The 24,353-nt window shown below is 42.6% G+C and overlaps 1 protein-coding gene across 5 annotated transcripts in view; it reads left to right on the top strand.

Moving 5' to 3' along the window:
* FRAS1 (Fraser extracellular matrix complex subunit 1) overlaps positions 1-24,353 on the top strand; it is a 295,321-nt gene that overhangs the window by 203,481 nt on the left and 67,487 nt on the right. For all 5 annotated transcript variants that reach the window (XM_067557075.1, XM_067557076.1, XM_067557077.1 and 2 more), the window contains exons 33-40: positions 2,202-2,318; positions 11,634-11,748; positions 12,422-12,559; positions 15,132-15,164; positions 15,951-16,082; positions 17,527-17,652; positions 18,783-19,030; positions 23,843-23,994. In XM_067557075.1, coding sequence (XP_067413176.1) covers positions 2,202-2,318; positions 11,634-11,748; positions 12,422-12,559; positions 15,132-15,164; positions 15,951-16,082; positions 17,527-17,652; positions 18,783-19,030; positions 23,843-23,994 — 1,061 coding nt within the window. The remainder of the gene's footprint in view (positions 1-2,201; positions 2,319-11,633; positions 11,749-12,421; positions 12,560-15,131; positions 15,165-15,950; positions 16,083-17,526; positions 17,653-18,782; positions 19,031-23,842; positions 23,995-24,353) is intronic.

A 24,353-nucleotide genomic window follows, 5' to 3' on the forward strand; every position in this document is an offset into this window, starting at 1 on the left:
AGAGTGAGCAGGCGCACAGCGGCCCATACATACATGGCCTTGGGTTAGGACTGCCCCCAGAAAACAGCAGACTCGTTTCAGCATATAAAACACAGAGGAGACCGGTGTGCCCAGAGGCTGATCCTTGCTGGGGTAGAGATAGTTTCCCCCTGCCCTTACATGCTTGAATCTACACAGAGTATTTGTTGTTTGCTGTTGCTCAAGGCATCCGCCTTTTCAAGAGTCCCTGCTATGGGAGTCTTCATGGACTCAGTGTTGGTGCCTGGGAGAGACCTGGGACTGGCACCGAGGCAGACCAGGTTTGGAAGGAAGTCGGGGGTGGGGCTGGGGGAGGTATTCTCCACACCCACCTCACAGAGATCACTAGGAAGACATAACAGGGCTTATTGCTCTCTTATCTTTTTGTAACCCCTTGGAGTAGGAACCCTCTTCAAGATAAGGAGTTTCTAGGGCAGCTGCAGCCAAGGGAGGCATGGATGGCCCAGTGCCTTAGGTGGATGTCCTGGGAATGACTGACTCCCAGTCAACAACACTCCATGATGAGATTGTTACAGAGTTTTCCTCTGCCCAGGCCTCCTCCCATATGTATATGGATGTATGTGGGTGATTCATCCCTGAGAAGAGCATCACCTTGTGATTTGCTACTGCAATTGTGGAGGCGTTGCTCATGACTCCAGCATTAAGTTCTGTTTTTCGCTTAAAGCAGGGATTCAACTTCTTTGTTATATATGAAAAATGCAGCATACCTTCCCCCAAATTTACCATGCTTATTCTGAGCAGCACGTGGATTTTTTGGAGGGTGCAGTTAGATTTGAAAACACCAAGCCAAGTGCCCATCCTGCTCCCGGGATTCCCTCATGTAGTAATTTAATTTTCATAATAGACTACTCCTCTCACTCTTTCAATACATATAGAGATAGACAAAAAGACACAAAATACACCCCGGCAGGCAGAATGATCATAAAAATCCCTCAGACAGAACCTTGCATTTTGCCTGGAAAGTTTGTTTCCCATAATGCTTAGTCAACATGACCATTTGCATGCAGTATTTGTTACATTTGGTTTACAACTTAGAAGCTATTAAAGTTGCACTGGAGAGGCAATTAAGGTAATTTCTGAAGTAATTAACATAAGTGATAATGAGGAAGTTGAGAGTGCCAGATGTTGAGCAAGCTAATCTTTCATTTAATTGCTATGTTGCTGTTAGGTATATGCCTTTTGCATGAGTCAGAAGTTTGTTTTTAGTTTCTTGATGCAGTGACAATAATTGTATGAAGAGCCCTACAGGGAAAAGAAGCTACAGTTAGCTGTGTCACATCAGAAGATCATAATACATCTGTCTGAATGCAGAACAGTGGATTGTGATTTCCTAGAAAAGGCCGGCTTATAGTTTTCAACAGAGCTCTGGGAATTGTAGTTCAAATGACATCAACAAAAACAGACCCTATGACTAACTACATTTCAATGTTACTCCTTTAGGCCTCAGTTCTACAAAGCATTTTCATGCATGTTCTTAACTTGAAGCATGTGTTAAGTCCATCCTTACTCAGCAAAGTGTTTAAGGTCTATTGAAGTCAAGGATGGATGGAATCTAATCCTTCCATGGTGTTGAGCGCTTGGCTGGGGTGCTGAGCGGGGAAGGCAATGAGAGCTAAGGGCGCCTGCCGACTTCCAGGATTATTATAAATTTTTCTAGCTTAGTTTTTACACTACGTTTCAGTGCTTTTATATTTTTGTAAAAAAAATTATGCTGGGTCCATGTGTTGTTTAAAATAAAGAAGCAACAGCAAATGGACTGTGATGAGTTAGATGCAGTTTATTTCATCTTGGTATTAGGGTGGCAGAATGGACCATCTTCCACTGTGGAGCACAACGTCATCTTGTGCATGATTAACCTTAATTGCATATTGTATCAAAGAATAGTGCAGTCTGGCACCTGCTATGTGAGTGCATTGGATCACAGAGATGCAAGCCTAACAGACATCTGGCTGAAGATATGTTGCGATTTTTCAGCATTTATCATCTAGTTCTACTGCTGGCTTGTGTGCTCTGGATCGGCCCCTATCTTTGTTCTCCCAGAGCCAGAAGGAGGAGTAGGGAGGGTAAGGGGAAAGTCAGTTATGTTTTCAAACAATAGCAGTTCTTCATCGTTGCGAATGGATTGGGATCAGGATTCCATTTGTATGATCTTGCATTTACAGGTAACGAGTGCTGTTACTCCACAAACTCCCCTAGAGACCCACATGTTCAGCATTGCCATTCTCCCACACATCCCCGAAGCACCGCAGCTGTCACTTGGGTCCTCTCTCCATATGACGGTAAGTCTAACCCAAAGCCACTGACTGTCACAGCATTTTTCCTTCTCATTAGGGGAGTGCACTGAGACCAGGCTTTGGCACAGAACAATTATCACTTAATATGGCTTCTTTTTAATGTTTTTCGGGCTGTGCCATTGTACCTGATTCAAGGATAAAGGCACAGAATAGAAGAAAGAAAAAAAAAAAAATCATAGTCAGATCAGAGGTTGAAAAGTTAAAAAAAAAAAAAAACTTAGAAAATCAATATTAATAGAAGTGATTGAGATAAAACTGTAGATTGTAGAGGCTCTTAATAAAGAAGAGAAAGGAGGAAACTACATTTTACATCTTCTCAAAGAACTCCCACAATTCTTATAGCTCCATGTGTTAGAGAGGCCATTACAGCGGGGAGAGGTAAAAAGCTTTGGCTTAGAGAGACAAAAAGTAGATCTTGTCAGTAACTTCACTGCAGACCATATTTGCAAAGATCATCATCCACCCACATCACAAAGTTCTAACCCACCAATCTGGCACCAGGAACCTAAAACATTTCCTAAAACATTAAGACATGTGTCTTACATTTGCATTCTAAATTACCTTTTTTGAAACATTGGCACTGGAAGTAACTATTGTGTTTTTATACTATGCCATGTCATCTAAGGCAGTTGTTGCCCTAAACATTTTAATTTAAAAAGATACCTGCAAGGCTGGTGGAAATTAAATTAGACACACCAGTCTTCTAGGGGTTGGCAGGTGGATGGGGTATATATGGCATAATTTTACTTTGCTCTGCTGCCTGGCTCTGTTCCTGTGAATTAACAGAAAGCTGTTGTACACCTGAATCCTCCTTGGAGTTCTGGTGATGTGATACCAGCCACTGAAGCCCATGCTTTACACCAACAAGTATCCGTTAGTGCAACTGTTTCTTTGTCAGTACAGTCTGTTGGCCTGATACAAAACCCACCAATGTCAACAGGGTTTTTTTTCATTATGTCATTGGGCTTTAGAATAGTATCCACGTGTGTAGTACAGTGCAAGGAGTTTATGGCACAGTGAGTAATATGGGGAAACCCAGACCTTCTACAAAACATACTGGACCAGATTCAGCCTTGGCAAAATTGGAATCAACTCCCATTACATTCAATGAGACCTGTACCTGATTCACCAAGGCTGATTTTGGCCTATATGGCCTGTTTTTGACGTGTAGGATTGCTACTCACTCATGTTATTTTCAGGATGACCCTGATTTTAAGAGCATTTCAAAATGTCTTCAGGGAGGATGCAATATCGTTGTCTTAATGCTGGGCTGGGCAACATGACAGCACTGAGCAAAGATGTGGTGACATCGGTTTAATGGCATTGTTATTATTATGCTGCTCAGAAATGTGCTGGATACCTGTTGTGAGTGCATGGCTACTCCATAGCGCACACCACTGACCAAGAATAGTACTACTGGCTCTCCCTGCCTCACTTTCCTTCCCTTTCCTTCTTTGGTTCACCACACACTGGTCTGTGCTGGAGATGTGACTTAGCCCTCCGGCCAAATCACAAGCAAACCTAACCACAACAGTGCAACAAACAAAAAGGTCCTTCTGCCATTCGGGGGCTATCTTCAGTCCAGCCTCTGGGCCTTGCTCCCAGCCTGTTTCTTGGCTACCTTTGTGAGTTTTTCTGGCTCTGGGACACAGCACTGGGCCCCCAGGATGGTTCCCCTGTAGTACTGTTCTCAGCCACTTCTTGGGCTCTGTTTCCTTGCATCCTTCCCTGCTGTGGTATAGAGCACTGGCTCCCCAGGCTGGTTCCCTGGAAGTACTCAGTCTCTTGCAGACCCTAGGTCAGGGTCTTCCACAGGAGTCTACTTACTTCCTGTAGTTCCACCTCCAAATTGATCTCACGCTGTCCTTTTATAAGGCCCTGGTGTCCATTAAGCTGTCACCTGACCTTCCTTAGTCCCTCCCTCTCAGTCTGGAAGCAGCTAATTAATTATGGCCAGGCGTGGCTGGCCTCATCTCCCCTGTGACAGTGCTGTATGAAAATAAAGACCCAGTCTGTGCCCCAGAGAGACAACATGACCCAGCAAGCGAGGGTCATAAACAGACAAGATGGTAGTGAGGGGAGAAGAGTGACAGTAATAAAGTCACATCATGATTAAGGCATGCGGACATCTTGATGGCTCTGCTACATGTTAAAATTTATATTCTCCCTCCCTGCCCCTGCTCCCCTCCGCCATGTTTGCTCACAGACAAGATGGCTGAAGTGAGGCATTCAGAAGGATTTGAAGATGGCCTGGGGAACAACTTTGGGGCAGGCATTCCAAGCATATGGGAGATGGGGTGGAGTTGCCTGTGAGAAAAGCAGTTGCCGAGTGGAGGGGCTGGGAGAAACGTAAATGGAGGGCAGGTCAGAGCTGTAGGCAGGCCTGTATGATGCACGGCTTTGAGAAGCAGGGCTAGTAGTCTGAATGAGATGCACAGGCACATTTAACGTTTTTTGTTACTAATCTTTCATTCATGATGTTGAGTGCCTACAGCATGCTTGGCTCTGTCATAGACACAGATGAAGACAGAGTCCCTGCCCAAATGACCTTGAAGATAGACAAAAACACCCTGGGAAGATAGAGATAACTTTAGATCTGCCTATTTTAGGTACTTATACAATCCCCGTTAGCATAGTATCTGCATTCCCCACCACACCTGTGTGAAATAGGGCAGTGCTAGTATCCCCATTTTATAGGTGGGGAACAGAGAGATTAAGGGCCAGATTTTCAAAGCTATTTAGGTGCCTAAAGATGCAGATAGATGCCAAGTGGGATTTTCAGAAGTGCTTAGGCACCTAACTCCCATTGAAATTGAGTCAATGAGAGTTGGGCACCAAGGGGTGCTTTTGAAAATTCCAGTAGGCATGGATCTTCATCTTTCGGCACCTAAATAGCTTTGAAAATCTGGCTCTAAATGACTTGCCCAAAGTCACACAGGAAGTCTGTGATGAAGACAGGAAATGAATCTGGGTCTTATCCCAGGCTAGCAGACTAACCCTTGGATCATCCTTTTAGGTATAATAGTGCCAGGTGAGGAGTTCTTGCTGTTTCATATTGGGTAGGTAAAGGAGCAGTGCTAACCTGGTGAGTGATATCCTCTGGAAGAAAGTCAGCATGTGATTTCTTAGAAGAAATAGGTTTCCAGGAGGGCTTTGAGGGAGGAAGGCCACAGTCGGGGAGAGAGTTCACTTCAGGCATTGGTGTTGGTAAGGCAGAAGACAGGAGTGGGAGAAGGGACTGAAGGGAGTGGTGAAACTGGGTGCCATGAGATCATCATGGCATAGTGGTTTTATCAAGGTTTAAAATAGGGGCAACCTTCTTCGGGCACTAATATCTGATCAAACTGTTATTTGGAGCAATATTTGGTCATGTATCTTTTTCCTTTGGTTTTTTTTAAACAAGATTCATGGGAGAGGTGTCTGCTCCATGCAATGCTGGGTTTTATAGCTAATTACATGTCACAAAATCCAATAGTGTCATAAAATATTATGCTTTACTGCGAGGGTTCATCACAACCTGCAAAATGCTGTCTCTTTGAGAGATAAATATGCCTTGGAGGCAATTACAAAGGAACCATACCATTAAATCTTCTCATCATAAAAAAACTGCGATACCCACGTCAAAGTGATTGAGTTCTGCTAATCCCTTTTCAAATGTCTAAATTCCTTCAGAATTAGACTGGCATCGTTGCTGAAGAATCAACTCAATGCTAAGTCCTTCTACTGCAGAAGACTGGTTTGACTGATCTGTATAGAGAGGTCAAAGAAAGTTCAGTGAAAGTTTGGTGTTTAAACTGGGCGTGTATCTATAATGTTTCCTTTTTCAATTATGCATCAAGTTACACGTTCCCCAAAAGATATCATTAATGATGTGAGCCTGTAGCGTCTCTGACAGCAAACACTAGCTGAGTGTAAACTGAGATCAGATTTGTGGGGTGGAAGGAAATTTTGTGATTTCTAAAGTGCGGTTTTATTCCAAAAAGTGTCTGCGTAAAATTGACACCTTCATTATCATGAGACCCGTTTTCTTTATGCATTCAGTGCCAGATCTGCTGTCAGTGTCAAAAAGTAACTTTCACTGCCATCAATTCCTGTTAGTTGTGCAAAGCCAATGCAACTAAGAGGTAGTGAGCTAATTTCTATTCCTTCATATGCACCATTAGCAGATTTGTTTTATAAGTTCTTTTCAGATACACTTGGGCAAATGCACTGAAAACAAACGTTCCTAAATACTGATTTAGTTAACAAATGGTGTATATTAGAATTAATTTGCTTTTGCTTTTTTCTCTAGCTGTTGGCTAGGATATATTCTGTCAGGAATATTGCTTTGATGTTGTATTAATGGCAACATCAAAACTGTAACTTTAATCCAGCTAGTACTGAGGACACGTACAGTGAGCACAGGACATAAGGTGGGAGTTGTCTGTTTTTTATTCATTGAGCTGTGTATCTGGATACAAGAAAATACTGAAGGAATGTAAGACTTATCATATAAGATAATTGATACACTTTTTCATCTGAAACTCTCAAAGTATTTTACAAAGGTGGCTAAATCCTATTGTCCACATTTTACAAATGGAGAAACTAAGGCACAGAGGGCACTTATAATTAGCCCATGGTCACACAGTGGCAGAGTCAAGGATGGAACCCTGGTCTCCTGACTCCTAGGCCATTAGTCCATGTTGTCCAGAATCCTGTCTTCAGCATTAGCCAGTATCTGATGCCACGGAGACTCATAAAATCACGACCCATAATAGATCTAGCCAGTTGTGTAATACTGAAACATAGGAATTCCATACAGAGTCATAGAGTTTACAACCAGAAGGGACCACCAGATCATTTTGTCTGACCTCCTGTATATGATGGGAAATGATTGTGAGACATACCTAGGTAATCCTGGCAAGTGACATGCACTCGCACGCTGCAGAGGAAGGTGAAAAAACCCCAAAGTCATGGCTAATCTAACCTGGGGGAAGACTCCTTCCTGACCCCACATATGATGATCAATTAGACCCTGAGCGTGTGAACAAGAACCAGCCAACCAAGCAGCTGAGAGAGAGAATTCTCAGTACCACCACAGAACCTGGCCCTCCCCATTCATTGTGCTATCTCCAGCCATGGCCATCCCTGATGCTTTATAGGAAGAAGATTTTAAAAAATAACAAAACCCAAACCCAAAAATCCTTGGGGGAAGGAGGGGTGCCTGGAGAAATCTCTTCCTAATCCCTGAAGGTGGTGGACTAAAACCCTAAAGCATGAGCTCTACAAACATATGACATAAACTGGAAGCCCTGCCCCTCTACCATCATAAGCAACTCTGTTACACAATCACACTTACAAATTTGTCCTGCTCGCTCGTTAAACTAATTAAGTTTGCCCCCACAACTACTCTTGGGAGGCTGGTCCAGGACCTTATCCCTCTTTTGGTTAGCAAATGTTTTCTAATTTCCAGTCTCAATTTGTTCCTGGCTGGTTTATATCCATTTGTTCTTCTGCCAACATTGTCCTTTAGCTTACATAGCTCTTCAACCTCCCTGGTATTTACCCCCTTATGTATTTATAAACAGTAATTGTATCCTCTCTCAGTGTTATTTTTGCTTGATTAAACAAGCCCAGCTCTTTCAGTCTTCTCTCATAAGGTAGGCCCCTCATTCCCCGGATCATCCTAGTAGCTCTTCTCTGTACCTGTTCCAGTTTGAATTCATCTTTCTTGAGCATGAGTGACCAGCATTGCACACAGTATTCCAAATGAAGTCTTACCAGTGCCTTGTATGGCATTAATACTTCTCTGGCTACGTTTATACTGACGATGGCAAAATCGCCGCCGCCAGATCGATCTTTCAGGATCGATTGAGCGGTCAGTGAGACCCACTCAATCGATCAGGAAGTTGACTGAGTAAGTCCACCCCCTCAAGTAGCATAGCGCAGCGCAGTGTAGACAGCACGCAGAACAGAAGCAGAGCAGTCGACGTCAGTTACGCAAACTACTCTGTGTAGTTTGCGTAACTCCAGTTGACTGCCACCGAATTGCGCGGTAAGTGTAAACCAGCCCTCTCTCTCTACTGGAAATACCTCCCCTAATACATTGTAGGATCGCCTGTGGTCCATCTAGTCTAGTAGTCTGTCTCTGTCGGTGGGGGTCACATGGCTTAATAAGAAGGTGCAAGAATCCTTTTAGATGAGAATTATGGAATAGAGGAAATATTTTCTCAACCTGACCTATTAATAGTTGACTTATACCCTAAAGCATGAAAGCTTACATCTCTCTCTCTATCTATCTATCTATCTATCTATCATAGCAAAATACTGTGTTAAAAGAACATTATTAAGGTTGCAAAGTCAAGCACTCAAATGCTAGGAAAGTATTGGGACCTGTGTAGGGATGGAGCATGCCCAGTCCAGTCACAGCACTAGAAACCGTAAGAGGCTCAGACATGCTCAATGAGGATGGAATCTTCTGAGATTTTAGCGATAAAGCTCTAGCAAGTCTCTAGTGAGCATGTGCAAACTTTCAAAGACTTATAACTTGGCCAAATGTGGGCAGATTTTTATGGACATGGTAGAAGGCACCCAAAAGACCCCATCCCAAATGTCAAGTCCCTGCTCCAAAGCACAGGGGCCATAGAACATTTCAAAGAAAAGGTTGCAAGAACTTTTTAACATGGTAAAACAATGTATTTTCCCTAGTATTGTTCTTTAAAATGGCAGAACCATGTTGGATAAATTTTTTTTTAAAAACGCAGCCTGATGAAGACACCCAGCATGGAAAATTTCAGTCCAAACAACTGAAGTTTAGCAAAGTTATAAGCAACTGAAAATAGGGTTTTATATAGGCATGTGTTGTGCAACCTTAGTAAAAGGTGGTGATACCAGCCATACCTATAATATAGTTATATATATAACATATCAAATTGCACATGTTCTCCTATCCATATAAATATCTAACATTTAAAAAAAACCCTACTGTCCTATTGGCCACAATATTATCGTCGGGAAGTAATAAATTAATTATGGAATCAGTTACCTTTTACAGTTTTAAATTTGTTGTCTTTCAATTTCACTGAATATCCACTTATTGTATTATAAGAGAGGATAAATATGAGTCCTCAATTTACCTTCCCTGTAACTAGGCTTGGCAGAATTCATTTTTTATTTGTATATGATTTGGACGGATAATATCATAGTTTATTTTTAAGCATTTCTTTTTAGATTTTTTTTATCAATTTAAACTTTCACAAATTCAGGAAATTATGTGGGGGATCAGACAGTAGCCATTTAATAACAATAGACATTGGTATTCTAAAAATTAAAACTTTATAACAGTTAAAACACCAACTGTCAACATCACATGTCAAAATATACGAAGTAAAAATCCTCTGCTAACACTGTCATTACAACTCTTTTATATAACATTAAGATGGAACTCTAATAAGTTCCCAAGCAGCTGTTTTCTTTCTTTGCCTATCTGTAAATTTGGATTATTATTGATGGAAATATTTTTTGCTGGTTTGTGTGTAGGGTGAAATCTATGTTTACTGACATTGACTGATAAAAATCTAATCTTTCCAAGCCTACCTGTAACATTCATTATCTTGTATATATCTATCCTATTCCCTCTTCATTTTTTCTCTAAACTAAACATTTTCAGGGTGAAATCCTAGCCTAGCTGTAGACAATTTGACTGGTGACTTCAGTGGTGCCAGGATTTCACTCCCAATCTTTTCAATCTCTCTTCATAAGGAGGTCTCTCCATTCCTCTGTTCTTTGTAGTTTCTTTTCTCTGAATCGCTTCTATTTCTGCCATACAGTGATCAGAATTGAACACAGTGTTCTAGGCTAGGATAGTCAACTGATTTATATAATGCCATTGCAATATTTTCAATATTATAAGGTAGTAGACTGTATACGATACGGTAAGTGGGAGGAAAAAAATCTTCTTGATCCTCCGCAGGTGATCATCTCATGCTCCAAAGGAGGTGGTTTAATTGCCCATATAATTAACTTAGCTTGTATAGCTATAGACTTTAGTGATCATGAAATGATCTGGTCCCTTTTAGGATCCAGCTGGAGTATTTAATTCACTGAACTCTTGCAGCAGTTAATTCCACTGGATTTAGACACACATACATCCACAAGTTATATATATGCAGTACAGTATGCTCACACACCACAGGGGTGCCTTTGAAGGGTTGCATTGACCCAACATTGATAATGTTCTCCTAACACAGGAAACACTGTTTTTAAAGGGTTTAAAAGAAAGGGAAAGTTGTTATTCCTCAAAATTTCCATGGAAATTTTCCAGGATATTTTTAAAAAGCAGATTCACTCAAAACATATCTGACTAAACCAATAAGCTGTCTGGTAAATGACTTGTATCTTCACCCGGTAATTTTAAATCACATTTATTATTTTTCCTCATCCATTCTGCTAAAAGTGTGAGTGTGTGAGTGTATGTGTGTGGGGAGGGAGCGGGGTCTAAGAAGCACTCCTCTGAGGCACATTTCCCTTTCTGCTTGTTCCAATCTTGTTCCCTCTTGTTCCAATGTGGGATAGTTATCTGCTGCTCACCCATACCTGGAGCAAATGGTGACACCCAGCCCTGTCAGCTTTGCTGTATTGGCTGGTGTGTTTGGATTCGGAGGAAGGAGGCAGCGCCAAGACTCGGTTCACTCCTTGCCTACCAGTCCCCAGATTGGTGCTGGAAGTAGAGGAAGCACAGCCTCTGTTCACACCTGCTTTCCCAGACCATGCCCAGGTCAGGATAGTCTGCCCAAGAGTCTAAGTAGCAGCGGGGGCAGTTCTCACTTTCCTGCATGGTTGTGAAGTCCCAGTTTAGCTCATCTCTGATTCCCACTGGTTCTCTGGAGAAAGAAAGACTCACCACAGATGGTAAAATAAAGTGGTTCTTAATGGTTAATACTTGACATTCCTGTAGCCCCTTCCACGTGAGAATCTCAATCTACTTTACAAACATTAGGTCGTAAACGAGACATAGGTGATGAATAAGCCTTGCTCTGACCTTCTACACAGAACTACATTGCACCCACTAGTGAGGATCTCCTAAAGGTAGGTGAATATTGTCCCCATTGGACAGACAGCACAGTGAGGTCAAGTGACTTGGCCAAGGTTCTCGCAGCATGTCACCGTAGGGGATCGAAATGTGAATCTTTAAAGATCAGGTATTTGGAGACTTTTGTGTGTAAGAATTGGTTCCTTTGCAAAACAACTTTCTCAATTTGTTTGTTATGTTTCTGGGTCACTGGCTTTTGTGTTCATTGCATGATATGTGTTTTTTTTTAGGCGCTGGAGGATCGTGTGACAGTGATTGAGCCACATCATCTCTCCTTTGTAGACTCAGAGAGTCCAAGTGGGAAAATTGTGTTCAATGTGACTGTACCTCTGCTGCCAAATCAAGGCAAGATGTGCCATTAATATGGGGGGGGTTGTTTTTTGTTTTGTTTTGTTTTGTTTGACAAAGTCTTAGTGCTGGAGACTAAGGACTTCTGTGCATTTATTGCAATTTCTTCTGAGTTCTCTAGCTTTACTCAAAGTATCTGTCTGTGTAGGCAGCTATTAATCTCTCTCTATCCTCCTTCAATACTTTTGAAACCATCAATTTCTCATCCTGATTCCTTAGATTAGCAGAGGAGTGAGCAGTGCCCAGCCAGTTTTCTTTAATATCGGTGTCTGGAATACATTGCACCCAATGATTCTGTCCTTTGCACCTCTTCATCCATAGGCATCTGTGGATGCTAAATTACTACTAAATTTAGTATCTGTGGATACTAAATTAGACATTTGTGTTGAATTCTCCATGTACCCTGTTAGGTTCAGAGACCTGTGCTGTGTGTGATTGCAGCCAGATGGGCTGTGGCTGGGTGGCCCATTCTGGAGAACGTGAGCAGAGATACTGTAAAAGAAGAGATAACACTGAAGACTTAACTAGCACTATGGGGAAGGCGGGTGGGGAAGAGATGGTGGCAGAGCCTTGATTGTTCAGTGTTAAAAATGAAACAGGTGCCTCTTGTTAAAACGAATCTCTCTCTCTCTCTCTCTCTCTCTCTCTCTCTCTCTCTCTCACTCTCTAGGTATTGTGGAACACAGAGACAGGCCTCTCTCCCCAGTCAAGTATTTCACACAAGCGGATATAAACCAGGGCAAGATTGTTTACCGTCCACCCACTGCAGCTCCACACATCAGAGAGATGATCGCATTCTCTTTTGCTGGTAAGAAGCACCAGCACTTAATTAGCTTTGTATCAGGAATGTAAAAGTATTGCCACTAATTCCCACTACAGACCTGGGTGTGCTTTTTCCCTCTAAGAAACTAATGTTATCCTACTTTTATGGGACAAACTCACTTCCACTAAACTATGAAGACATAGTTAATGCAAGCTTTGCCATTGATTTCAACAGGAGCAGTCTTGAATTACTAGGAACTCTTTACAGTGGAAATGCTAACTTGTGAAACTGAGATCATTCAAAATGTTAAGGAAGTCATGGGAAATGATCCCACAACTTTCTGCACTTTGGGTTAAATCCTGGCCCCATGGATCTCAATAGGAGCTTTCGGCATTGACTTTGATAGCTCCAGAACTCCACCCTTTATATTTTTGTCACTCATGACAGAAATCTCTAATTATGGGACAATATTGCAAAACTCAATGCACTATGGGTTTTATGAGTGCCTTTGAAGCATCTGGCATTGACCACTCTCAGAGTTTAGATATTGCATTAGATGGATGGATGATGATTGTTCCTTTCCTATGTTTTGGATCTTAGCCCCACATTGTGTCCTAGTTTGGGTTTGGTAAGTCAAGAGCTATAGGTGCATGTTACATGCATAACTATGTAGGCCTTATGGCAATATGACATGCAGTCAAGTTTCAGCTGAGAAATCTCTATGTTAAATGCCATTCTTCTAAGTATTATGTGCATTTAAAAAGAATATAGGGCATTTGAAAAGAATGTTGTCCACTTGGCATGGAATGAGAGTAGGAAGCAACATTTAAAATGTTCTTCAACCAGTCAGATTGTGTTATAGGCTGATCATTTTCTAATCCTGTAACTCCACACCAAAGCATCCCTCATGATGTGAGATAAATGGGGGCTTTCTTTGCATCCTGGCCTGGGGCTGTCTTTCAAAATTTGTGTTTTAATCTAAATGGGTGTAGCGAAAACAAAAGCAAAGAAAGCACAGGTATGCAGTACAGAGTCTGACTGGGCCAAAGCGGGTTTCTTTTTGCTCAAGAAATTGTTGCATTCTTACTGATCTTCAGTGTCTATTGGGATGTTCTGTTTCTGTATTGGAGGTAGAAGGGCAATAAAGCATGTGACATTTAGAAACTTGTTTTAATTCGATATGGACAGATTCTGGCTGGCCCTCGTATGGGTGTTCTGCACCCACTTCAAGGGCCATCCATTCACAGTTGCAGTCCCTGTACTCTGCCCTGCAGACAGTGCCCCAAACAGAGGCAGGCAAGCCATGGCCCATACCCTCCCTTCATACCAAGGTGTTGCCTCCCTTGTTATATGCTGGGAAGTTCAGGAACAGAGTAAGCCTCCCTCATACACACTCCCTCCACAGGCACCATGGAGGATAGGGCAGCTCTGTATTTCCCCTGCTTAGAGCAGTGCCTGTCTGGCATAATCTTGCCCTGAGTGTTTTAGTTGATTTTTTTTAAATGTTCTATCATAGATGTATATGGTGCCTCACTGGATACAGTAGCTCTGTTTGTATGGGAGTAGTTAGTTCACTGATGGTTACATATAGAACCAATTAGCTTTTCTTCCTGGTCTGTATGTACCGAGCTACTTTGTGTTGTAAATAGAGGTATTCTGGGAACGCTGTATAAATTGATTCAGTAACAAGTGAGCAGTTCTGTATTTACTGAGGATGATGTGGCTGTGCTCTGCCATGTTCTGAATACCGGAGCCTCATTCTGCAAAGGCAGCAGAAGATGAATAACTCACAGGAGGGCTAGCGCAAGAACAGGCAGGTAAACGCCACCCCACCTTCTTACAATGTGCAAATCAAGTTTATTAGAGTAGCATCATTCCGTCTGCAGTGAACTTGACTCATTCAGTGAAATACGATGGTGATGATATTAGCACTCCCTGATTTGTAGAGTTGCATGTGCTGAGGAAATGAAACCTAAAAAACAGTTATTAGTAAATCACTATGCCTGCCAGGATATAAAAACATAAATGTATGCAATTCCTTTTTGTAATGTTGGATATTGAATAGTAGAACGTTTCTCTGTTAATTGTATTAAATTCCAAGTTCTTAACAATTACAAAGCATAGTACAAACTGTTAATGTATACAATCGCCCAGAAGTAGGGAAATATTAGCGTTCCCATTTTACAGATAGGGAATCAGAGATAGAGAGGGGCTAACTGCTATACTTTCCGAAATTACCAATGATTTTGGGTACCCTCTTGAAACATCTTGTACCTAGGGCTTCAGAAGAGCTGACTTCAGTTCAGTAGGACTTGTCATTGCTCAGCGTTTCCAGAAACCAGGCCCAAGGTGGCTCAAATTAAACCCTCATTAATGGAGGTGTCCAAACTCAGTGGCTTGTGTGAGGCCACACAGCAAGTGGCAGTGTTGGAATTAAAACTCAGGAGTTCCTGGCTGTAACAGCCAGGATTGAAGCATATTTAATAAGCTGCCTTTGTAAAATGTCAGGAAAGATATTTAAGTTTTTTTTAAAACAAAATGGATTTAAATCCATGTGTCCCTGTTTTTTCCTATGCTAGTAACAAATGTGCTCTACTTTGCTTTTTTTCTCCTGCAGATCTCCCGGAGACAGTGAACTTTAATTTTACAGGTATATAAATCACTATTTTTTCACGGGCATAAGGGCCATGGTGCTTTTTCCTTCCTGTGAATGTCCTTTGCTTCACCTGTTATTCCCACCCCCTCTATTTCAGGGACTCTTATGAATCAGTCTCTGAAAGTAAATGTGCCTCTGAAATATTTGAATGGTTGTTTTCACAAATTATGGATTAATATTCATGGAAGACAGTGAATGCTTGGTTAGGAGCTAGGAGTTGGTTTTCTTATTAGCACACCCACCTCTTTTCTAACCATTAACTCAAATCCTGCAGGTCTTATTCAGTCAAAAATCCCATTGTTATAAGTAAGGACAGCAAAGTTTGACTCAATGATTATTAAATGTAGTATGGAAACATTTCAGCTAAAAGAAGTACTTAATCATCTGTTACCTTGTTTAAACCTTTTTAGTGTGGTATCTAGCATGGGCCTTCCAAGTATTTCTTTTTCTGAAAAGGGTCCCAGGTGTGTTCTGGCTCCAGACTGAAGCCTTTCAGAGAGAGAGAAGTATACACACGAGCGTGCGCACACTCACACAGGGAGTCAGCATTGCTCTTCTAGTATGCTAGTACTGCCAGGGACAGATTAGGGATAAAGGAAGACACATGTAGTCTTGTGTCTGGATAGTGGGGTAATTACAGGGGGATGAGACAAGAAACTACTGTGGCTTGCTGGTCACTGGTGAAAAGCAGACAATCTAGAATGTGTTTTTAAGGTGTGTTTCAATATGTGTCATTTAAAACAAATCAATTAACATCAACGTGTTTGAATTTGATTTTAGTGTCTGATGGAGAACATACAACTCCAGAGCTGACATTCACCATTCACTTGCTCTCGATGGATCAGCAGCCTCCTGTGTTCCTGATCACGGCTCCATTTCTGGAGGTCAGCCAGGGGGGCAAGGCCAGCCTTGGTAAGGAGCAGTCAGCGGGTGCAGCAAAGGCGCTGTTCTAAATGCGCGTGGCTGAAGGGATTAGTCTGTGGCAGTGCTGAACCGGGTGGGTTTGCCGCCAGGAGCCCTGCACAGGCAGCTGATTAGAATTCTGGCTTGGGCCCATCTCTATCACTAGGTGCTAGATGGGGGTGGCCAAACCGTGGCTCGCGAGCCGCATGCGGCTCTTTGACCGTTCAAGTGTGGCTCATGGAGAACCCCCCGCCATGCCCCTCTAAATTCTACGCCTACCGGCCTGGGGGGGTGTCTCAGGGCTTCCGCCCTATGGTGAGCCCTGAGCAATGGCAGGCGCCTCCCACAGGGTGGAAGCCCCGAGACCTCCTCCGTACCCCAGGACAGAAGCCCCAAGCCCTGGCAGGTGCCACCCATGGGGTGAAGCCCCAAAACCCCCCTCCTCACCACAGAATAGATTTACGGCCAGGATGGAGACCCACAAGGCCTCTAGCTCGAACAGTAATTAGCTGTGAAACAGTAAGTAGGAGGCTAATATTTTTAAAAACGCACGTGCCAAGGTTGTGTGTGTCTTGGGGCCATCGAACTTCTCAAGGCTATCGCATGTGACACTGAGGGTCAGTAAGTTTGGCCACCCCTGGGCTAGATTGTGGTATGGAGCCCAGAACCTGCTCTGGGGGCTGGACTGAGCCCAGCTCCTCCATTCCAGGAGCTCAGCAGGTGCAAACTGCTGCCCCTCTGTGCAGGGCCCGGCATGCACTTTCCCCATGGCTTTGCCAGCTCTCCACTTGTTGCCCTTTTTGGCTGAGCTGCTGCCAGGGGAGCATCGTGCTTGCAGTTCCTGTGCTCTGCCTGGTCCAGGGGCTGCCTTCTGACCTGCTCTGGTGGGCTGTGCAAGGGGGGAGGGCACCTCACTCTCTCCCTCACATTGTATTGCCCTGGGGGCAGGGGGCAGTCTCCGGCCCAGGATTAGGGATGCGACACATAGTCTGGACTATGAGAACATGCTGCACAGCTCTCTGTGCTAGGATAAGGAAGCGTTGCATTTTTATAGTCCGACTCACAGACCCACTGGCACACTCATGAATGTGCACTGCGTAACTGGGCTTTCTGAATGGTTGGATGTGGTCCCCCCCACGTGGTTAGCCGTTGAAGGTCATGCCAAATGTCACTCTTGAGGCAGTCTGGCAATAACATATCTGTTTGAACCCATGACCTCAGCATCCCAAGGGATGAATTGTCTCCAGGTAGGCTGACAAACATACGTCTGCGTGGAGGAGAAGAGAGCTCCAGAATTACATTAATTTTAAAATACAAACTCAGTTAGAGCCAATTAATTTCTGTCATTTAATGTATGCAAATTGCACATGCTAGCCCTGCTGCTTATAAGGGAAGGTTCACTGTACAGCAGATTACAGCTCTGAGCCCTGTACTATGTATTCCCCCGATGCAGGGATACAGCTGGCAGTCAGTGATGCAGATACAGCTCCTGAAGATCTCTTCTTTGAGCTGCTGGAACCTCCTCACCACGGGGTTCTTCTCAGGCATAATGCTGCGGTCCACGAGCACATGAGAGCAGGTGAGTTGAGCACATCACTGAGGAAGAGGAGGAATCCAAGTGGGGGGAAGTGACAAAGTGCAATATGTTTTCCTTACGTATGTGTTTTTGTTAATTTGTAATAGGCAATTGAGCTAGAATCTGTTTGTCAATAATAAATTGCTGGCAATTGCCAATCACAAGCTCTTCAGAGAGCCAAGAGAGTATTATTTTCAGAGCTCTGAACGCATTCACTAGAGCTGGGCAGGAAACAGTTTACCTGTTACAGAAATTTTCCCATTCCACATTGGGACAAACCTGAGACTTTTCAAAATTTGCCCTGGAGAGAGAGATCCACCCCTGAGTAGCCGGTAGCCCATGGTTTAGGGCATTCAGCTGGGAAGCGGGAGACCCAGCTTCATGTCCCAGCTCTGTCAATCCAGGAGGCAGCATAGCCTAGTGGGCCTTAGGAGAACCGGGTTCTATTCCTGGCTCATCATCTGTCCTGCTGGGTGACTAGGCAAGTTGCTTCCCCATCTGTAAAATAGGGATAATGACACTGGTCTCTTTCGTAAAGTGCTTTGAGAGCTATTGATGAAAAGCTCTATACAAGACCTAGTTGCTGGTTTTATTTATTAATATTCCCACTGAAGTCAATGTAAGTTCATCCCCGTAAATGGCAGCCTGATCAAGGTCCTGTTTCTCCTATCAGTCAAACAGGAGAGTTGCTTTTGTCTTCCATGGTACCAGGCTCCAACCAATACAATGTTTGGGAAAGCCAGGCAAAGAAGAGCTAGGGTGGGGGGAGCCCTGGGGTTGGAAGCCTGGGCAAGAGATGGGATTTTAGAAGGACATGGAAGGAAGAGTAGAATGCTGTGCTGACAAGAAATGGGACCGGTAATTAGTAAAATACACTCATTTTGTCACAAAGTTTGCTGTAATACTATGAAGGTCATGGCTCCTCCCTGCACCTTGCATATATTGTTGCTCATTAAGGAAACCCTCAGATAGAATCAGAGCTCACACAGCTGTAAGGGATGCATCACATACGCGATAAGCATGTGCTTAAGTGATTTGCTTCATCGGGGCCCTAGGCATTTGAACTGAACTTAAGATATTAATGTCATGCAGTAGACCAAGTCATCACTGTTTTTATATTTCTTTCTGGGAAGGCGACACCTTCACGTATGAGGATATCACCCAAAATGCTTTACAGTATGTCCACGATGGCTCGTCAGTAGCAGAGGACAGCATGGAAGTCTCCGTAACCGACGGCGTTGCCACTGCAGCAACGGTGCTGAAAGTCAAAGTGTCCCCGATGGATAGCGATGGTCCCCGGCTGGCCACTGGCTGCTTGTTGACTGTCACAGTGGCTAGTAAAAGCTCCGTGACTCTCTCACGGTCACACCTTGCCTACATTGTAAGCTTGTATCCATTCCTTCCTAAACCCCATGCGTTTAGCTAGCTTCCTTCCCCACAGGAGACTTTTAGCAATTTAACCTCTGCACCGTCAGACTGTTCATACTTGGCTAACACTCTAACCTTTTACTGTGCCCTGACTGCAGCTGCCAAAAAGGGAATAATGAGTTCTCATCCTACCATGACCAGGCATGTGGGTTTGCTCAGCAATAATCTTTTACAAACTTCTTAACCATCCCTGACATGGATTGGCTCTTCCTGTTTCGCTAAAAACGACCCAGAACGTAGCATTCTGTGACATCATGCTGTGATACGTTGTTTGCATACTATGTGAGTGTTTTGTTGTCAGTGGTGTCACGGAAGAGTGGTGCTTTGCTAGTAGCAATGGATGTAGGAGCAAAGGAATTAGCAGTGGATTTGATTAAAGGGACTTGTACACAAGCTTCACCGTTTAAGGGGCTGTAAGGACAAGTCTTCACTACAGAATTAAGTCGACCTAAGTTATGTCTATGTACAGCCACCGCAGTAATTGAATCAGTTTTATATACTACTCTTCTTGTGTTGGTGGTGCACACCTCACTAGGAGTGCTTGCACTGATTTAACTGTCAGTGTGGGGCATTGTGGGACAGTTTCTGAAAGGCAGCAATAGTTGATGTAAGCAAATCAGTGTCTACACTTACACTGCATTGACCTAATTACATCAACTTAAGTGCCACGCCCCTTGCGGAGATGTAGTTATTAAGTCGGTGTAGTGGGTGAGTTACCTTGGTAGGAGCTACAGTTTAGTGTAGACACTTACAGCGTTAGGTCAGTGGAGATACTTACAGAGTTAGGTCAATGTAAGGCCTAAGCATTTTAATGGCTTATATTCAGGGCTTATATAACTTAATTGTTTATAAAAAATTGCTTTGTGTAGAAATATGGGACATAGCCATATAAAGGTGTCAGAGCCAGAAAGCAATATTATTACACCATTTCGCCCAAAAAATCTACAAAAACATTTCTTTGGTCTCTTTCAAGTTTAACAGATTTAAATGATGTACAGAAATTCATGTAGTGTTGTAGCCACGGTGGTCCCAGGATATTGGAGAGACAAGGTGTGTGAGGTAATATCTTTCAGTGGACCAGCTTCTGCTGGTTAAAGAGACAAGAGTTTGAGCTTACACAGAGTGAGATATTATCTCACCCACCTTGTACAGAAGTTCACTCATTTCTGACATGTTTTTGGTCTTTGTAAAACTCAAAAAAACCCAACTTTGATTTAAAAAAAAACAAAATAAAACAAAGCCAACAACTAAGAACAAGTGATTCCCCCCCTTCCCAATATATTAATATCTGTTGAGGCAATATTATGTACTATAAATACTATGAATGATAAAAGTATACGGCTACATATTGAATCAATAGACTACTGCAGCTTGAATAATATTCATCTGACAGATTAAAATGACCCCTAGGGAGTCTTTCCTGCTTATTAACAGCATGTCTTGCTCTGCATTTTAAAGTATTAAATACTTTAAAATTAAATACTTGGATACTTAGTATAGGTTTGAATGAACTCCTGGAATAGTTATTGTGCCTAATAGTACAGAAAGGCACCTAGGGTCAAATTCACATCTGTCGAGATGACTACTACAAGGTGCACACACCATTTAAGTCCAAGTGCCTCAAGAGCCTAAGTCCCATTTTCATAAGAGATTTATGATCAGATTTACAAAGGTATTGAAGCATCTAAAGAGGCGGATATGTGCCTAGTGGCATTTACAAAAGTGCCTAATCAGGGTAGCATCATTCCTCTGTGTGTAGATGTTTCCACTGACTTAAATGGGAGGTAGGTACCTAAGTGGCAAAAAAAAAAAAAAAAAACAAACCCTACAGCAGCAAGTCTCTGAGACTGGGTCAACAGGCTCATGGGGCTTGTGCTATGGGGCTAAGAATAGCAGTGTAGACATTCCTCCTTGTGCTGGAACCTTGGCTCTGAAACAATGTGAACAGGGAGGGCCTCGAAGCCCAGACTGTGGCCCAAGTGGGAACATCTATGCTGCTATTTTGAGCTCTGTAGCGCCAGCCTGAATGAGTTGACATGGGCTCTGAGACACACTGCCGTGGGTTTTTTTTTGCAGTTAGACATACCCTTAGGCACTTCTGTAAAACCGTCTAGGTGCCTATCTGCATCTTTAAGTGCCTAAATACCATGGAAAATGTGGCCCTTAGGCCTATAGGAGCCTACGTTTAATTAAATGTCAATGGGACTTAGGTGCCAAAGTGCCTCTGTCTCTTTTGAAAATAGGACTTTGGCGCTTTTGAAAACGTTAACTCATATCCGTAAAGCTCTTTGAAGATGAAACGTGCTCTGAGTTATCATTAGAGCTAGGAAAGGAAAAAGGCAGCTGTGAGAGCTGTTGAGATGGAGGTTTTTTGTGGGGGCGTTTTTTGAGGGTCTGTGAGGAAAAACAGCAATAGCAACTATCACAAGATTTTTATGGGGAAGGCAGAACAACTGTCCTGTGGAGGCTTCTGGATGAGGGAAAGTAACATTGGGAGCTGTCATTCAAGTTTTTGTGGAGAAGACAGTCAGAAGGTGTGGATGTAGGAGACTGAGCAAGACAAGAGACCGCAGTACAGTGAGTGGAGTCACTGGGAGTTTGTGGAGGACACGAAGATGGGAGTCACACCCTATATGTTATATGGTGTTTTAAAGCTTACGACTTTTAAGTTAGGTTGGGGGAGTTATAATTTCCTCTTCAGATTCTGATGAAGACACAGATCACTTGACCCTATGCTTCCCTGGTTTACAATGCCACTAGCTTACTCCTACAGCTGCATAATTCCGTTGCCTGTACTTTGTTCTGCAAAAAACATACACGTGCCTTAGAGAGACAAGGTGGGTGAGGTAATATCTTTTATGGAACCAACTTCTGCTGGTGAGAGAGACAAGCTTTCAAACTTACACAGAGCTCCTCTTCAGTTCTGGGAAAGGTACTCAAGTGTCATAGCTAAATACAAGGTGGAATAGATGGTTTAGCATAAGTAGTTGTTATGGGGGCATTTAGTGCACTGGATGTGGTACCCTACATGTTATGATAGGACCCATGTATAAGACCCACATGGATCTTTAAAGGTGTGTTGTAGGGAGTATTGATCATCATAGTAGTGGAGATATGTCTGAAGATTTTGCATCTGTTGTTATGGAGGGGTCTGGTGCCGCTTTGAGTTGGTTCCTGCTTTGCAGGGAGCTATCCTCTGATGATGAGCTTGGTGAGGTTGGAAGGTTATTTGAAGGCCAAAAGAAGGAGTTTGAGAGAAATTTATTTCAGGATATGGTCCCCATCAAGTATTGGTTGTAATGGTTTGATTATACCCCATATGGGCTCCAGTGAAGGGTTGTAGGTGATAATCAGGGGTGTGTAATTGGAGGGGTTCCCCCCCCCCCCATATTGAAGCAGATTCACTAAGGGTGTTTGGTTAGCCCATTATATGATGCGATCTACTTTTCTGGTGGCGTGTCCTTGTTCGGTGAAGGTCGTTTTAAGTGTGTTAAGGGTATATCCTGGACTTTCTCTTTGGAGCATATTGTGTGGTATCTGAGTGCCTGGCTGTATATAATAGATACCTTGGTGTGTTTGGGGTGGTTACTGGCTCGATGAAGGTAGGAATGGTGATATATGGGTTTCTTGTATATAGTTATCTGTAGAGTTCCGCTGTTGAAGCATATCGTGGTGTACAGAAAGTTGATGCTGGTACAGGAGTGCCCTAAAGAGTATCTGTCATACTCCTAGAAATAATAGCCTTTTATATCTTTGTATGTCACAATATGACTGTATTGCCAATCCCAAGCACTCAAAAATTATGACATTGGTTTAAAAATCACAAGATTTTTAACAATAATAAATGAAATTATTTTCTTTCCTTTCTGGTTTCTAGAGTGATGTTTTCAGCCGTTTCTTGGCCACCATGAAGGCTAGAAACATTTTTTTTTAATGAAAGCTGAGATTCTCACATAATTGTGTGACTCCAGGAGATGAGGCTTTAAGAGAAACACCAAATGTGGCAAGAGTTGACATCACTGGTGTAATATCATGAACAATACATAATTACAGAAACTGATGTCACTCAAGCTGCTAATGAGTGAGGTTTCAGCATGGTAGTTGGGGGATTTCTCTTGTAGTTATGTGGCTAAATCACTACTCAGTGCATTGAAAATTTTATCTTAAGATATTTTATAAGATTTGCATTGACTACACTGTTGGGAAATCATTTTTAAAAAGGCTCAGGAAAAGAGACTGGAGTACAGACATACATTAAAAAAAGAGCGCAGGTACCATCGGTTTAATAACACTATTTGCGGTGAAGGAAAGTAAAATGATGAAAAGTCGACATTAGATGTCTGATTTTTGTGAGCACTCAAAAGTTATGTGAAAAAAAACCTTGCTCCTGAACGTATGTAATGAAAATCTGTGGGTCACAATCTGCTTGCCTTACTTCCATTGAAATCCATGGAATTACACTTGTGGGTAAGGGAAAGAGGCTTTGACTATTTATGTTGTCACCTGAAACTTTTTAATAAAGGTGCTGTTATAAATATAATATCATACGATTGGATATATATACAGTTAAATGGGCCAAATGTAGCTCTTAAGTGTGACAGCATAATTCCAGAGTTAATCCATTGATTTGAAATCAAAAGAGCTCCATCGATTTAAATAAGCTGATGATCTAGCCCAGTATATTTCACCACATGACTTCTTTCTTCCATGTTCAACATAAAGAAACAAAAGCTAATACTGCCATTTGGTTTCCTTTTCTTATCAGGATAACAATTCTCCTGACTCAAAGATCAGAATTCAGTTAATTTCTCTGCCCATGTATGGCGCCCTCATACAGACAACACCTGGGCAGCATGCTGAAGAGCTTTCTGTGGTTTATAATTTCACCATGGAAGACATCAACAACCAGAGAATCAGGTAATAAATATTTTCCAGTACACCATATATTCCTAAACTCAGTTAGACTTTCAGAGCACCATCTGCAGAGAACATGTGTTATTAGTGTTGGGATATATGGTTTTTATAAAGAGAAGGAGATGGTATCTCATAACTACACTGTTGTATCTTGTGGTAATAAAAATGACTAATGGGGTATACAAAATAGGGTATTTCTGCACTCAGCAGTGCTTATTTAGCTTGAACTTCTTCAAAATCTGTCTCTATGCCTACGGCTATACTGACGGCAGCAAGTCGCCGCCGTCAGATCGATTTCTCTAGATCAACTGAGCGGTCAGTGAAGACCCGCACAGTCAATCCAGAAATCGACGTATTAAGAC

This window comes from Emydura macquarii, unplaced genomic scaffold (assembly GCF_026122565.2).
Source record: "Emydura macquarii macquarii isolate MOO-44397 ecotype Brisbane River unplaced genomic scaffold, CSIRO-AGI_Emac_v2 contig_1790, whole genome shotgun sequence".
NCBI classification, from domain to species: domain Eukaryota; kingdom Metazoa; phylum Chordata; order Testudines; family Chelidae; genus Emydura; species Emydura macquarii.